General features: G+C 40.8%; 1 protein-coding gene across 6 annotated transcripts in view; it reads right to left on the minus strand.

Moving 5' to 3' along the window:
- The window catches only part of LOC139691587 (amyloid beta precursor protein binding family B member 2-like), a 400,834-nt gene that overhangs the window by 305,439 nt on the left and 78,616 nt on the right, over positions 1-16,779 (minus strand). The window contains exon 1 of one of the 6 annotated variants that reach the window (XM_071589485.1): positions 16,381-16,779. This exon is cut by the window's right edge and continues 733 nt beyond it. The exons of the other annotated variants lie outside the window; for them this stretch is intronic. Coding sequence (XP_071445586.1) covers positions 16,381-16,402 — 22 coding nt within the window. The 5' untranslated portion in view covers positions 16,403-16,779. The remainder of the gene's footprint in view (positions 1-16,380) is intronic. 6 annotated transcript variants of the gene reach the window in all.

Below are 16,779 nucleotides of genomic sequence, written 5' to 3' on the forward strand. Positions count from 1 at the left end.
AATGCCGTTAAATAAATAATCGTATCATTGAAAATCCTATTAAGCTCGCATGTAGTTAAAACCGTCAATCCTTCCCTTTCATTATATGCTTGGGAAATTTACTTAGCTAATTACATTGATCGTCATGGAGACATGCGAGAGAACGATTTATAGATTACTTCTGTTTAAAATTCCATACAGGGTGACGTTTTGCCCCCTTAAACCGTATTCGAAATCGGTTTATAAAATAGTTCGTTTGAGAGACTTATAATCAGAATGTGTAGTTAGAAAATAAATTCTAGTTAAGCCTAGAGTATTATAAATTCCCCCCCACACCCTCCCTTAGCTTTCCAGTTTAATTTTAATACATTTTCAAAGTACAATATTTATTTTTTTTCTGTTACAATAATGTTTTCTCTTTTTATATTTTTCCTGGCCCACGGGGAAATCCATTTGCGCCGATAACTTTACTGTAAGCTTTTACATGAAATGCATTGCAATTTTTATCTACATGGTGATCTCAATATTCTTTTTGGTTAAATTTTTATATTATCGAGGCATTTTGTAAGGAACGTTGAGAGTTAATGTGAAATAGGTTGTTTTTTAATGTTGTTGTTTTTTTACTTATTCCCGTTTTCAGTATGACTGAAAGGAGAAGCAAGGTTGTTACGAAATCCTCTTCGTCATTATTTCATTATTATTTTTAGATTTAGTTGCAATTAGGCGATTTTCCCGGTGGCAGCGGTCAAGTTTGGTCAAAGATAACTCTTACAACGAAAATTACATACATACACGCACTAGAGAAACAGATTAGAGACAAAATATTCTTACAATAAATGACGCTTCCACATCACATACAAACAAACTTCCACGTCACATACAAACAATATTTTAATAACTACAATGAAGTTTATTTCCCAGTAACTTCTTTAAATTTAAACTTAAAACTTCTAAAATTGGATGGAAAAGGGCTCAAACATACCTCCAGGCAGCTGGTTCCAATCAATTATAGTTCTATTTAAAAAAAGAGTATTTTTTCTTATTTGTCTTTTTGCATTCTTTTTTTTATTTTGAAACTATGGTCGTTTTTTCCCTTTAATGTACAACATAGCGAAGACACATACATAGCGGTGCATGAAATAACCAGAATAAAAGAACACAAAGCCTATTGCCATTATAATAACTCAAGATAAGGTCAAGAGTATGCTTATTAAATGGTCATGGAAATGTCATTGCACTACCCATGTTAGTAATGGTGGTGAATACTAGTTTATGCATAATACTAAACACTCGTGTGCCAGTAATTATCCATTTAGACTAGATAACTGTTCTGTTCCTTCTTTGGTTGAGAATTGGTTGATTGGCTTGTTGCTAATGCATTTTTCTATCAGTAAGTAAAGAATTTCTTTTTTGCTATTTTGAGGTTTCGAATCTATTTTATTCAGAAAAAAACAACGAAAATTTCGAATGATTGATTCATGCCTGGGTGATCATTGGACCATTTTCATGGGTTAAATCACTAAAAACCTTTATCTGAAACTAAATCACCAAATAAGGAGCTGGAAATTTGATTTTAAAAACTATTCTTTATGGTATCCTAAATTTGGTTTTTTTCTTTCACATGACCACAATAACCTAAAAAATGTCCCTTTTTCTTTTATTCAATCTTCATAAACGTTTCTTTTGTGTTGTATTTATGTATGAAATTCTTTTTGTGAGCCTATTAACTATGTGGAAGTCCTCTCTTAGGCTATTATGTGAACTTAGACCGACGATCTCATATCTGTGCACCAGCTAAAAAAATTAAATAACTAATCCAAATCGGATTTTTTTTTTTTTAAGTTCTTTCTCCCTCCCATCCCCCGCCATGCCCCGAATCGAACAACGTAGCCCTGAGATTGCTAAAGAGAATATTGAAATCAGTTAACTGCAAAATGGTCAACGTAACCCCCCCCCCCGGGAGGACTCTCCGTAGAATTCGGAAGTAAAAGCAAAGTATGCAAATTGGACGCGGTCGGTCGATTTTTCGCGGATCCCTAGGAGTTAATCCTGAACACCCTGAGGATGGAAACAAAAGACTTCCCATACCATCCGGACTCTGGAGTCGAGGAGTTCTGGAGTTTCCCCAGAAGCGATTGCATTAATTTTGAAGTCCGAGACTTCGTGGAGTTGGGGAGGTGGGGGTGTGGGTTCTGTCTTCTAAGGGTTTCCTCTGTGCTTGTCGGGGGTGTGTGGAGGTTTTCGTGTGGGGGCGCTTTCGTATGCTTCACCACGATGCTAACTTCTCACGGACTCTCCTTTCCAGTTTCGGTGGAAGAAAAGTAATTTGAGGGTTTTGCATCTTGTCCGCACCGTGGGGCAGTGCGCCCACCTATCGTAACTTTTTAAGCAGTTTCGTTTAAAAAATTACGCGGCGTTTCATCCGCACCCGTTAATTCCTCAGTATTGTGCGATTTCATTACATATAAAAACACATATGTATGTATATGTATGTACATATATATATACAATTATACATGCAGCTGCAGGTGCCCAGAGTGCCTTACCCGGGATCCTCCGGTCAGCAGTCCAACGCTCTACCCACTGGACTACCATATATATATATATATATATATATATATATATATATATATATATATATATATATATATATATATATATATATATATATATATATATGTTCATTCACACGTATATATATATATATATTCATTCATACGTGTGTATATATATATGATATATATACATATAATTATATATTATATATATATTCCTTTTTGATCCCTTCCTCTTGTGCAATCTGGTGGCATTATACGGATCGGGTTTCTTCGTGGAGACATACAGGGCTGTTAGTTGAAATTTACGGAGACGTTTCTGAAGGTTTGTGTGAATTATTTAGCGTGGGTAATAAATTTCCCATGCTTTCAGTAAAGTTTCTATCTTACTGGAACTGTTAAAATTATGATTTGATTTCTGTTCTGCGGTAGTGAGGTTTGCGTGAATAACGGGCGCAAGGCATTCGAATAATGGAAGGTTATTTCACCGACGGATATGGTTTCCATGGAAATGGTTAATAAAGGAACCTGTTCTTGGAAAAATGTTGTATTCATCTCGCGAGGCTTAAAGGATACTTGTCGGCGATAGCATTTGCTTCACTTAACTTCAAATAACCTTAACACAGTAATAAATATGATGTTTTTTTATCTTCTTTTAGTACTCCGGTGACTGCGAGATATCATTGTCATAGGTCGTAAGCTTTTATATTTATATTTCATTTTTATTATTAGTGAGAGATACGGAAAGCCGTTTTTTCAAGTGAAGGCAGGGAAAGAAAAGAGTACCTTTTCTCCGATATTACTGTTTCTCTTAATTCTTCACCATTAGAAATGTTTTTTTTAAATTTCGAATTAAAAATATTTCGTCTGCGATGGATGATATCTTAGACTAGTCGGAATTTTTATCAAAATAACCGTAAAATATCGAGTTACATTATAACTCTCACGTGGATAGACCAATTTTTTTAAAAGTTATCTTTTCGAGGTAAATTATAGCGTGTGATTAAACGATTACATCTGGAGTTGAATTTTTCAAAATGGTCTAATTGAGAAATTTCGCGTAGGAACTTTCATTTTTTTACTTTTTGAGTTCGGTATCTTTTGAAGCTGAGGAGCTGACATTTCTCGGAAGTTTAAATATCAAATATTAAAGGCAAAACTTTATGAAGTTATCATCAGAAGATTAAAAACTTGCTAAGGATCGTATAAAATCATACGGAAAGACCGGAAACGGTATATGTCCCAAAAGTGTGCAACAGACCAATTTATGAGACACTCCTCTTTCGTATTTATTCCCACAAAGGCGTGGAGGCATGGACGATTTGGAAGAAACATTAGAATTGGAATATGTCAGTATACGTAAACATAAACACCTTATATGAGTCACAATCAACGCAAAGAAGCCATTATTAGAAACCAAAACAGAATATATGAACATATACCAATAGATATTGTGGGCGGGGAATTCGTAAAATCAGTTAGGTTTGACGATTACCATGCTTTAGTTTGTCAGTCAGCCAAGGGGCTTGCAAGCATTGCTTAGTGAATTGGAAATTCAGTGCGACAGGTATGGGATGAGAATCAATATTAATAAAACAACGGTTATGGGATTTTCTAGAAAGAAAAAGGCTAAGCTTAACATTAAAATAGGAGGGCAAAAACTAGAGCAGGTAGAACAGTTTACGTATATCGGTAGTGTTTTGGACCAACACGGTCAAAGTAGTAGGGACGTAAGGAGAAGAATTGCGCTAGGCAAAGAGGCTTTCACAAGGAGGAGGAAGTTGATGACGGGGACGTTGAGTAAGGATGTTACGAAAAGACTCGTAATAACCTTGATATGGAGCGTAGCTATATACGGCGCGGAAATGTGGTCATTGAAGCAGGAGGATAGACGTAGATTGTAGGCTTTTGAAATATGGGTCTGGAGAAGAATGGAGAAGGTGAAATGGACAGAGAAGAAAACAAATGAGGAAGTACTTGCTACGGTTGGCGAAGAGAGGGGTTTGTTGGGAGAAATCCTATGGAGGCAGGAAAAGTGGATGAAGGGGGTATTGACCGGCAGCGGGATATTGAAGACTGTGATAGAGGGGAGAATGTTAGGCAGACGAGGAAAGGGAAGGAACAGGATAGGGATGTTGGACGGGATGAAGGGAGGAAGAAAGTACTCAGAGATGAAGAGGGACCTGATGTAGAGTAGGTTGCTGGATTTTGCTAGGGATCACAAGTTATTTAATTAGTAATTATGTCCATCAGAAAACTACCTTAACCGGTAGATTACCTAATAATAATAATAATTGTATAACAATAAAAACTATGAAGTTTTTAAGAAAGAGATGGGGAGAATTTTGACAGGTGGAATCATCAGTGGTTCATAAAAAAAACGGAAAATAAAACATTGAATGAGGACAAAAAGGAAAGGTTTTTAGTAACCAAATTTTTATGCATTTATTTTACCACAGAACTCTTCGTACGAAAAAGATGAAGATATTCTGCCCAACCCAAATTTCATTGCGCAATATGGTTACTTAAAACAAAAAGAATCCCTTAACACAGGACGAAAGCGTTCCGCGAAACAAAAATTGTTCTTTTTTTCGTCCTCGCATCTATTCCACTCCATAAAGAGAGTGGAACAGGAAAAAGAAGAAGAAGAAGAAAGAACAGGATTTCTTTCCGAATTCACGAGAGATCCCAAACACCAACGCGAACACATCCAAAGAAGCATATTTTACCCCCCCCCCCCGCGCGCCCGCAATATACTCATTCCTATCCAACACTCTGAATTCCCCAACTTCATCACGAGAGCAAATACTTGGGGAGAGTGATGAAAAGCGGACCGCGCGCAACATTACTCCGAACGAACTCTGAGGGGAGGGGAAGAAAAAAAATTATGCCAACATTCCTGCGACCTACTTTTAATGAGTCTGCATTTGGTCGTTCGATCGAAATCAGTGAATTCCCGCACCGCAAGTCCCCTCCCTCTCTGTCTGGAGCGTATATAGTACCCAGTCCTCCCATCAAAAGTGCGAAAGATTCGACTTCACAAAACAAAAAAACCAACTCCGAAACACTCCACCATCATCTCGACAAGAGATTATCCTGACGTATGGAGACCATCATCGATCGAAATACGTAGTCTGCCCAATAAATACGTGAACTGATGCAATATGGTGGCCATGACGCGGACTATTAGCCCCGCCCACTAGCGGCGCCAGCTGCCGGAGACCAAATGAGCCGTCTGTGCATGGCGGATCGTCGAGCTGTGCGTATGGTGCCACTTACGTTAGTTTCTGCTGTCCTTGTTTTTACTGTAGGTCGAAAATGGATATTGACGAAATCACGGAGCAACGAATCAACATTGAGTTTTTTGGTGAAATTACGGTAAAAGTTATCAGGAAATTACTGAAATTTTGACAGCTATTTACGGTGATAATACTATGAAGAAGACATTCCTTTACAAGTGGATTAAGAGTTTTAAAGATGGCCGACAATACGCCACGGATGATGCAAGGCTGGGACGACCTTCAACCGCCTGTGTTGACGACAACATTGATCGTGTGCGGTCCCTTGTCCTTACCGATCGTCGAAAAACTGTCCGAATGATGGTTGATGATCTGAATTCAGGAAAATCAACAGTGCACCGTAAGTATTTCAATCAAACGTGATGGATGGATCCTTCACTATGACACAATGCACCTGCACATTCAGCATTGATTGTCCGCCAATTTCTGCCAAAAAATTCATTCACCATCCTTGAGATCATACTCCTCATTCGCATCAGATCCTGCCCCCGGTGACATTTTCCTATTCACAAAATGCATAAATGTGATGAGGGGACATCACTGGGTAGATGTGGAAGACACAATAAAGCAAGAAACAGAGACGAGAAAACTAAAAAGCCTAACTGCCAAGAGGACTTCCAAGGGTGCTTTAAACAGTAGGGGAAAAGAAGAAGATGGAATATATAGCATAGCCCACGAATGGAGAGTTCCTACTTTGAAGGAGTCAAAATTGATGTAGACTAAATTTTGCAAAATAAATTAATAGGTGATAATCTTCTCCAGAGATTTTAATCATATTGCTCCTCTGGGTTAAAATAAAATATCTCCTTGAAGTTTTAATGCTCGAGGAGTTTGTTGAAGACCAAGCACAGTTGCATTTTCGTCTCCTACTGTATGTTTCCACAAAAGAATTTCGCTTAACGATGTTTTCTTATTTAACATTTAAATTTTCGCTGAATATGCCATCGCGCGAATCCTTACGTGGTCCGCTCGATGATTGAGCTAGGGAAATCATCTCCAAACGTAAAAACGAAGGGAATAATATTCTCGGGGAATTTTATTAACTGCGTAATTATGCAAAACAAGCAAGAGTTCATGTAGCCCAGGTCTTATGTTGGTTTATATACCAGGGTGATTCAAGTGAAATCCTTGAAAGTGCACTAAAATTTAAAAATGTCCCACTGTACCAAATATTAGTTGGCAATAGTGATAGAGCCATGTCTTGATGAGTGTCCCAAAGCTACGAACACGAGGCTAGAAAGCATCAATATGGTGCAACAACAGTGTAAAGATGGCAACTGCATTTGCAAAAGGCACCACAGAGTAACACCACACTCTCATTAGTAAGCTGAGTAGTTAAGAGGAGAAACACTGTTATTCATCATAGATTGAAAGTTGGTGGTTCATCTCTGTCACTTTCAACAAATTTACATGTGAACTACGCAGTTCCTAAACAGCATTACGCCTCGAAGAGACTCCACCAGGCCAGGTAGGGTACACCAAGTATAGACACAAATGGCTTAAGTAGCAGTTACAGCCATGACATTACTACAGTTGTCGTGAACTTTCCAAGTGCTGGATTATTTCTATGGAACGCCATGTACATAGGCAAATAATATAATTAAGAATATTTCGTATTCAAGAAATTACGCGTTTAAATATATTAATGTTTCAAGGTTTTCATTTGACAACCCCCTGGATTACAGTTAGTGAGTCACGTGTTTCACACGAGGTATAAAATAAATGTTTCATCAACAACATGGTTTACGAGAGCATAAAATAATATCACGTATTTTACTGCGCCGTTGTCTTCCGCCAAATGATCCTGAAATAACAATGGTGAACACGAATGCGTAACGGATTTATCGCCATAAGTTATCAGAGGGCCTCACGTAATGTCAAGACATTTTACTGCGTGATAGTCAAGTATAAAATACTCCTAGAGTAATAAAGTTGGATAATAGTATTTAAACTTTAAAATCGGATTTATTATCATGATTTATCGACGAGTACCCAAACAATTTCAACACAATTCAACGATCCATGACACATATCGTAAAGAGTTAATAATTTAAGTAATTCAATCGCGTACGTTTACGACAACAGCAATAAAATTAATTACATTAAAAAAATTGTTTCACTGAAAAAAAGCTCCACATTTTATTGATCTAAAACTACCATGACTTTCAAATATGGAATCCTACTGTCGACCCGGATAACTTAATTATGATAGTTGATATATGGTACTATTAGCTTCTCACACCGAGATACCGATTTCGAACCCCGTTAGGTGGCAAAACTCTTCATTAGTTTTCCTGTGTCTAATTGGACACCATTGATGAGCATTTCCAAGGGCAATACGCCGTCCGTCGGATGGAGCGTCAAATTCTTTGCCCCCTCGGTGTCATTCATTAATGTAGTAGGTTGATATTCGACGCTGGATATCACTCTTTTCAATCTTCCTTCCCACATTCCCTGAGTAAATCCTTCCACTAATATTTTATCCACCTATTTTACCACCCATGAAATTTGGCATCAAATAAAAAAAAGAAATTAAATATTGATTAAATGTAAAGTTTACTGACAATTATTTCATCATGAGTGAGGCAAAACCCATTTTTTAGTTACTCCTCCCTTGGTTCAGTTGCTGAATACGGGACAGATATCCTTTCCCCGAGAGTTATTGTTTATCAATACCATCTTCCTTCATCCAACTGCCATTTTTAATTAAAGAACATGATGGCAATGCGCACATTGATATTACGGCTGAGCAGTTATGAATTTCTCTCCAAGGCTATCACAATCATCATGTCAGTACCACTGCACTTCTTTCCTTTTATGTATCAAGTCTTCCTGCATCTTATGTTATCTACTTCCTCTCTTCTAATACATTAGCCGGCCCCGGGGGCGGCGGAGCAACGTCCTCGCTTACCAACCTAGAGGTCGCGGGCTCGATTCTCGACTAGGTGGGTACTGTCTCGGTGGTAGGCTTGGGTGTTTATAGTTGTTTCTATTCTTATATATAAATACATACACACACACACACACACACACATATATATATATATATATATATATATATATATATATTGAATAATGATTTAAACGGGGAAACGACATAGCGCTAGTGGACAAAACACAGAGAAATACATGCAAATAAAACTCACACGTATTTCGAATATTCGGTGGCCCAACCACCTTCCTCTCTTTCCCTAGAGGAAGGTGGTTTGGCCACCGAAAATTCTGAATACGTGTGTTTCATTTCTATCTTTTTCTCTAGACTGGTCAAAACTTTGTATGGAGCGTAGTTATGTACGGCGCGGAAACGTGGTCATTGAAGCAGGAGGATACACGTAGCCTGGAGGCTTTTGAAATGTGATCGTGGAGAAGAATGGAGAAGGTTAAATGGACTGAAAGGAAAACAAATGAGGAAGTACTAGGTATGGTGGGCAAGGAGGGGGGTTTGCTGGGAGAAATCTTAAGGAGGCAGGAAAAATGGATGAAGGGAGGAAGGCGGTACTCGAAGATAAAGGGGGACCTGATGTAGAGTAGGTAGCTGGATTGTGTTTTGTTAGGAGTCACAAAATATTTATTTGGAAGTTGTGTCCATCCAAATCTACATTAACCGGTAGATTACTTATTGATATATATATATATATATATATGTAGAAATATATATATATATATATATATATATATATATATATATATATATATACTCATATATACAGAAACAGATATAAGGAAAAGGGATAGGAACACATATAAAGGACGAACACAATAGAGGTGGGGAAGGCGGAATTGAACGGATCACAAGAGTAAAAATATTTCTACTCTAATATTTCTACTAATATTTTTACTCTTGTGATCCGTTCAATTCCGCCTTCCCCACCTCTATTGTGTTCGTCCTTTATATGTGTTCCTATCCCTTTTCCTTATATCTGTTTCTGTATATATGAGTATTTATTCGCCGTTTGGCGGGATTTCGTGTTTGAATGTGTATTTGGCCAATGTGGCTCATCTCTTTCTTCTGGCTATGCGTGCCACGAAACGCACTGTTCTTTTCCTGTATGATGTTGTATGAATTCTAACCCACTGTCCTTTCCTTTCCTTGTGCATTGTCTATTTCTCCTTTGGTGGGTGAAACAGCCACCTGACGCCATCTCTTGGCTGAAAGAATCGGGGCGCTTGGCGACATATTAGACCCACGGATCTCAGGGTAAATTGACTATCCTCGATAGCTCAAGTGGTTAAGAGCATCCGCCCGGCAAGTGGAAAGATCCGGTGTTCGAGTCCCGGTTGAGGAAATATTTTTACTCTTGTGATCCGTTCAATTCCGCCTTCCCCACCTCTATTGTGTTCGTCCTTTATATGTGTTCCTATCCCTTTTCCTTATATCTGTTTCTGTATATATGAGTATTTATTCGCCGTTTGGCGGGATTTCGTGTTTGAATGTGTATTTGGCCAATGTGGCTCATCTCTTTCTTCTGGCTATGCGTGCCACGAAACGCACTGTTCTTTTCCTGTATGATGTTGTATGAATTCTAACCCACTGTCCTTTCCTTTCCTTGTGCATTGTCTATTTCTCCTTTGGTGGGTGAAACAGCCCCCTGACGCCATCTCTTGGCTGAAAGAATCGGGGCGCTTGGCGACATATTAGACCCACGGATCTCAGGGTAAATTGACTATCCTCGATAGCTCAAGTGGTTAAGAGCATCCGCCCGGCAAGTGGAAAGATCCGGTGTTCGAGTCCCGGTTGAGGAAATATTTTTACTCTTGTGATCCGTTCAATTCCGCCTTCCCCACCTCTATTGTGTTCGTCCTTTATATGTGTTCCTATCCCTTTTCCTTATATCTGTTTCTGTATATATGAGTATTTATTCGCCGTTTGGCGGGATTTCGTGTTTGAATGTATATATATATATATATATATATATATATATATATATATATATATATATATATATATATATATAAATATTTAATAATATCAGTATATCATTTTTTCAAGTCCGAAATATATATATAAATATATATATATATATATATATATATATATATATATATATATATATATAAATATTTAATAATATCAGTATATCATTTTTTCAAGTCCGAAATATATATATAAATATTTAATACATCCAGTATATCATTGTTTCAAGTCCGATGTAAAAGCCAAAGTTCTGTTTTCGGATAAATGTGAAATAAATAAAAATAAATCGATAAGTATTTCCTAAACCTCCCTTCAACTACGCCTACGCCAGCCCCACATTTTCAAACCCACCACCCAAGGCGAAAATGACCTCAGCTGTTAGCTACTCCGGCTACCACTCAGTCAACCAAACTACTCTCGTAGTAATCGAAACACAAGACTACCCCACGGATGGCGTATTGGCTGCGAGACAAAGGGAAACGAGAGGGGAAAAAAATTACGACCGAAGTCTACCAAGTGACTTCCTTCACCCTCTTTCCCCTCCCTCCCCCGCACACGAACAGAGCCCGCGGTGGAAAGACTGCGCTTTTCGTCCAGAAAAAAAATGAGTCACACGCTCCGACCGAGCCTTTAGACGTGATGCGACGGACGGCGAGGAGGGAACGTTGCCGGAGAGGAGGGGCACATCGGCCGGCTTGGAGGAAGACGTACGCTCGGCGCCAGACGGAAAGCAGCAAAAGGAGGGTCGGGAAAAGGAAAGATAAAAAACATCCACCTGAAGTAGTGGAGTTTTCCCCTCACAATGGAGCAACGTCTAACGTATTTCACCAAAGGCTCGACTGAGCGACAGAGAACTCCTTGGTCCCCAAACGGTTTCATCAAAACGGTTAAAGAGGACTTCAAAGCAATTTCACTGCGTGACAGTCAACCATGAAACTATACCAGAACAGATGATACTTGTGGGTATTGCCGTCTAGCTGACTCGCTGTCCTTACTTATAAAGGGAATCTCACATTCTTTTTACGCGATGGTCATCCATACAAACAATCCTAGAATAATAATACGGATGGGCACGATATTATAAAAGACTTATCGTCATGAGTTGTCGCAGAACCTCAAGTATTTTCACAGCAATATTTGATAGATAATTATATATATATATATATATATATATATATATATATATATATATATATATATACACACACACCGTGTGTTTTTCTTTTATGTGTTCCTAACCCTTCCCTTTCCTTATATCTATATCCATTTGAATATATATATATATATATATATACACACACACCGTGTGTTTTTCTTTTGTGTTCCTAACCCTTCCCTTTCCTTATATCTATATCCATTTGAATATATATATATATATATATATATATATATATGTATATATATATATGTATACATATGTAAATATATATATATATATATACTTATATGAAAATAACATTTTTGTAGTCCTCGTCTAAAGATGACACTAAGTGTCGAAACTTAAGCAGTGAAAATAAAAATTCAGTGGAATTTACCAAAGCATTATTATTTCTTCCCTCAAGGATAACTTCCACAAAGTAAATCCTAAAACAGAAACGCCTATCGTCATTAGAATAGGCGAATGCCGAGGCCGGCATGTCTCTCCGCCCATTCTTCTCGCACTCCCTGAGCATCCCCACCTCTATCAAATTACCCAAGTATCCCTAACGGCGCAAATGACCTCAGCTGTAGGTTGCCTTCCCTCCGACAACTAATGCTAAAACAAACCACCATAGAGTAATATTGAATGCATATCTGTAATAGTTAAAAACACCTACACACGCACATAAAAATAAGAACCCTTCCACGAACCGGGTTGGGAATATTTGTAGGTGCGGTGACTAGACGAGTCCGGGGGCCGAGGAACTCAGCCACGGGCGATGGGAAGATGATCGACCGGAAAAATATAATCTCCGAGCGGAGTCCTCGGAAATAAAAAAAACACATGTGTAATAATACATAAAAGGGAAGGAAGTACAGAGTGAGAGGTGCGAGACGGGTGCATTGTGGGTTATGATGGGGAGTGGGGTTCCGGGAGAAGAGCTTGAGGGAACGGGAGTACTAATATGCAGGGAGCGAGCGGATGGAACGACGTCCAATCCCCTAAGGGGGGGGGGAGGGGGGTAGCAACCCCTGAGGAAATAAGTAGGTACACCGCCTCTGGATGCGACGACGACGCAAATTGAAGACAGGAAGACCTCCTGCAAAAGGAGGGAGAGAGAGACACCCGGGGTAAGAGGGTGGGGAGTGGGGAAGAGGGAGGGAAGAGGTATTGTGTGCGGCGGACGGTGATCGATGGGAACACTAAAGGAGCCGGGGCACAATCTCAGATTATCACCAAGAGCACACGGCCGCCTTCGAGACTCATTGACGCCGAATACGATATTTCTTTCTTTTTTTTTTAATTCCAACATTTACTTCGCTCCACTCTACTCCATTCGGATACTGAAACTTCGTAGAGACAAAAGCCGAGGCTCCCTTAAGAGTGGTGGGGGTTGTTTGTCTACGATCGATACGAAAAGACGGTCAACTCCTTCCTCACGGGAATGGGAAGCGAACGGAGGCATACCCACCGCCAAGACGGCGCTTGGTAGGGAAACGATAACTGCGCATCTCGTGTTCAACCTTACACGACAAGGTTCCTTAGAACCTAGTTTTTTTGTCCGTAAACCTTTTGAATGACATCGACAATAACTTCTATATAAAACGTGCACGAGAAAAATTCAGAGCGAGAACAGTCAAGACACGAGGCCTACTATAACAGATCTTTAAATCATGAGTGGTCTACTTTTCAAAGGTACGATTTCGGATTTTAGGCGGAAAATACTTCATGAAGCATTTACACACATCTGTGAGCATTATAAAAAAGCGTCCATCGCGCGATAATTCCTAATTCCGAACAAACAATCACTATAAAGTTCTTCGGCACAAAATATCTCTCCGAAGTCCACCTACCGATAAGAATTCCACACCTAGCTACCTTATCAATATCTCCGAAATCCACTGTTGCAGTCTTCCATGAATTTCTCCCAAAACAGTTCGTCTCCGCCAAAACCATGCGCAAAATTTCAATACATCTATCATTCCTCATCCAACTCACAACTTCTCCTTCCCTTAAAAAAAAACAAATTCTGCAAAGCATGCTAAAAACAAGATCGATATTGCGAGGTAGTAGGATGTTGAAGGCCGTGACAGAGGGGAGAAAGAATGCTAAGTAGTAGGTGTAGTTTGTACTCGTAGAGGAGGCGACCGACAGCTGAGGTCATTTGCGCCATTAGGGATGGGAGGGAAAGGAAGAATGGTGGAGAGAAACCCGGCGTCGGCATCACCCTACTCTTAACGAAGGGCAACAAGGGGTCCGCAGTCTAACGTCCCATCCGACGAACGGCGTACTCACTCAGTCACAAGTGATCTCCAAAAAGCACCTCAAATAGGGATCGGGGTACCACTAAAAAAAATCCGCCGTCTCCAAGATTCGAACCCGGGCCCTCTAGGTGGGAAGCCAGTCCGTTTACCATCGCACCATCCCGAATTCAAAAAATGTTAAGAGAAGAAAGGAAGAGAATTGACTCGCTGAAAGGTATGAAGACTGGAAGAAAGAATTATAAACTGAAGGGGAAAAATCTTCGACTCAAGCGAAGTATTTGAAGCTGGGAGGTAGTGCCCGAGAGAGATGCTAGTTTATCATTAGAAATGTTCCCAAACTCAGTGGACCTTTGAAAATCAGTGGACCCACCTGTGACGATATCAACATCTGATAACAACCTTCATTCCTGTTTCATTCCTACAGATACCTACTACATTCCTGAATGTTTCATTCGAGCACGCACTCGATGGGAATTGAAAAAGAAAACAAAAAAGATTGGACCACTTCAAAAAAGCACCACTCACTCAAGCATTCTCCCAATCACAAGAGAGGAGCGATATTGCGTGTCGTCTCAACAAGGGGAGCAGGACGTTTGAGTGGGGAAACCCTGCTCCCGCCAACGAAAATTAATAACACACACACACGTACATACTCACTCACACACACAAAAGAAGGGTTACATTAAGCGCTAACAGGAAGTGAGTGGAGATGGTGGATCCGGAGGTGGGAAAACAAATATTTTTTTTCCTACCGCCCTCCGACGAAAACAAAAGGCGAAACGGACAGAGGGAAAGGGTGTATTGGGGGTGTGAGTGGAGGGTGTTTTCCCCCTGCTGTCACGAAACACGGGAAAGGGGGGAGGGTTACGTCACCCCCCCTATATACACTACCCCTAATGCCCACACACCAAAATTGGGATCCCCTTGGAAGGCAAACGGGAGTTAAAAATATGTGAATACCCGGGTTTGTGGGGTTTTGTGTGTGTGTGGGAAGTGGAAAGGGGAGGGGTGCGGTGGTGTTTCGAGAATTAACGAGAACGGCATTGATTTGCTGCATCGGCGAACCCTCATTTTTCAACCATTTCGACGGGGGCGCCGTAATCGATTCATCGGCTCAGGGGATCGATGAACGGAAAACACATCCATTCCACGAGGGGGTTGACGGAGGGGTTGTGGGGAGGTGTGGCTGGTTTGGGGGTGGACAGTGGGAGGGAGAACTTGTGCGTGGGTGTGGGGAGAGAGGTATTACGGAAGGGAATTTGTCGGTCGACTGAAGTGTTCGTCTGGAGAGGGTTTGAAGGGAGGAAGGTTATCAACCACACACACACACACACACACACACACACACATATACACACATCCCCAAAACACACGTCCATCAAGAGATAACCACGAGAATGCGAAAAAAAACATTTTTTTTATACTACCACCCTTTATAAGGATGGGAGGACGAGATAGATAGATAGATAGAGAGGGAGATAGAGGCCAGTGCCAATCAAAACGCGAGTTATTGACTCACGACCCGATACCCTGATTGGGCGACAAGCTTTCCTCTACCATCGCCCTCCCATTACGAAGAACATCTTCCATCTTTCCTTACGATCTATACGTCGAGACGTTTCGGAACTTGTTTTTCTTTCTTTTTTATAATCTTTCTCCCAATCCCCTCTTCGCCGTCGGGAGCGGGAAGGCTTGGGGTGGTGGAAGACCGACGCCGGACGACTACACGAGAGGGGGTCGAAAAAGTCACGTGCCCCTGAACGGGGCAATACCACGCTCCCCCGGGGATGGGAGGGAGAGAATAATGGAAGGAAGACGCAAGAGGTCAACCCCATGGAAGTCCCAAGGATAAGCGACCTTAAAGGAGTACCGATTCATCCGAGAAGAGTGATTCGACACCTACAAAACCCCACACTACACACAAACATATTCAAATACACCCCGCACGCAAACCTCCGAGAAATGCGTGCGGCAGAAGGTGTTGGGACACCGACGTCCTCACCACGGATGTCGGGAGGAAGATCCCAATTCTCAAATCAAATGTACGACACCAACACACACACGAGATACAAAATATAACACAAATAAAAGAGACGAAACAATAAGAAATATTTTTAAATGCTCTCAGCGGGTCGCTAGGCGATCGACCATCGAATCCCCTTTCATCTCCTCCCAACAAATAGGCGATAACACGATTATTTTGTCGTTACAGAAAGGTAACACTCACGATCTCCACGATGGAGCACCATGTTGTGTGTCGGCCGGGGCTGTCTTCTTCGGGAGGAGGGCGGATGAGTAGGGCGGACGTCGCCTGGCGGGCGCTGTCGTGGTCGATGGGGTGGAGGTGGAGGAGGAGGCGGCAATGGGGAGAGGTGGGGACGGCCGAGAGTCGAGCGGCGATCTCCTCTTCCAGTCTTCGCGTGGGAGAGTCGATGTGGGCGGTGTTTGTGGGGGTGGTGGGAGGGCTAGCGAATACGAAGAAGGGGAGGGGGAGGAAAGAACTGCGACGGCAGGCAGACGTCGGGCGTCGACGAGGCGGAAGAACCAAGTGGGAAAGAGAGAGAGAGAGAGGGATGAAAGATGAGGAAGGGAGAGAGGCAGAAAGGAGGAGACTGCTTCTTCTTCT

Source organism: Hetaerina americana, unplaced genomic scaffold (assembly GCF_022747635.1).
Source record: "Hetaerina americana unplaced genomic scaffold, ioHetAmer1.1.p SCAF_38, whole genome shotgun sequence".
NCBI lineage: Eukaryota > Metazoa > Arthropoda > Insecta > Odonata > Calopterygidae > Hetaerina > Hetaerina americana.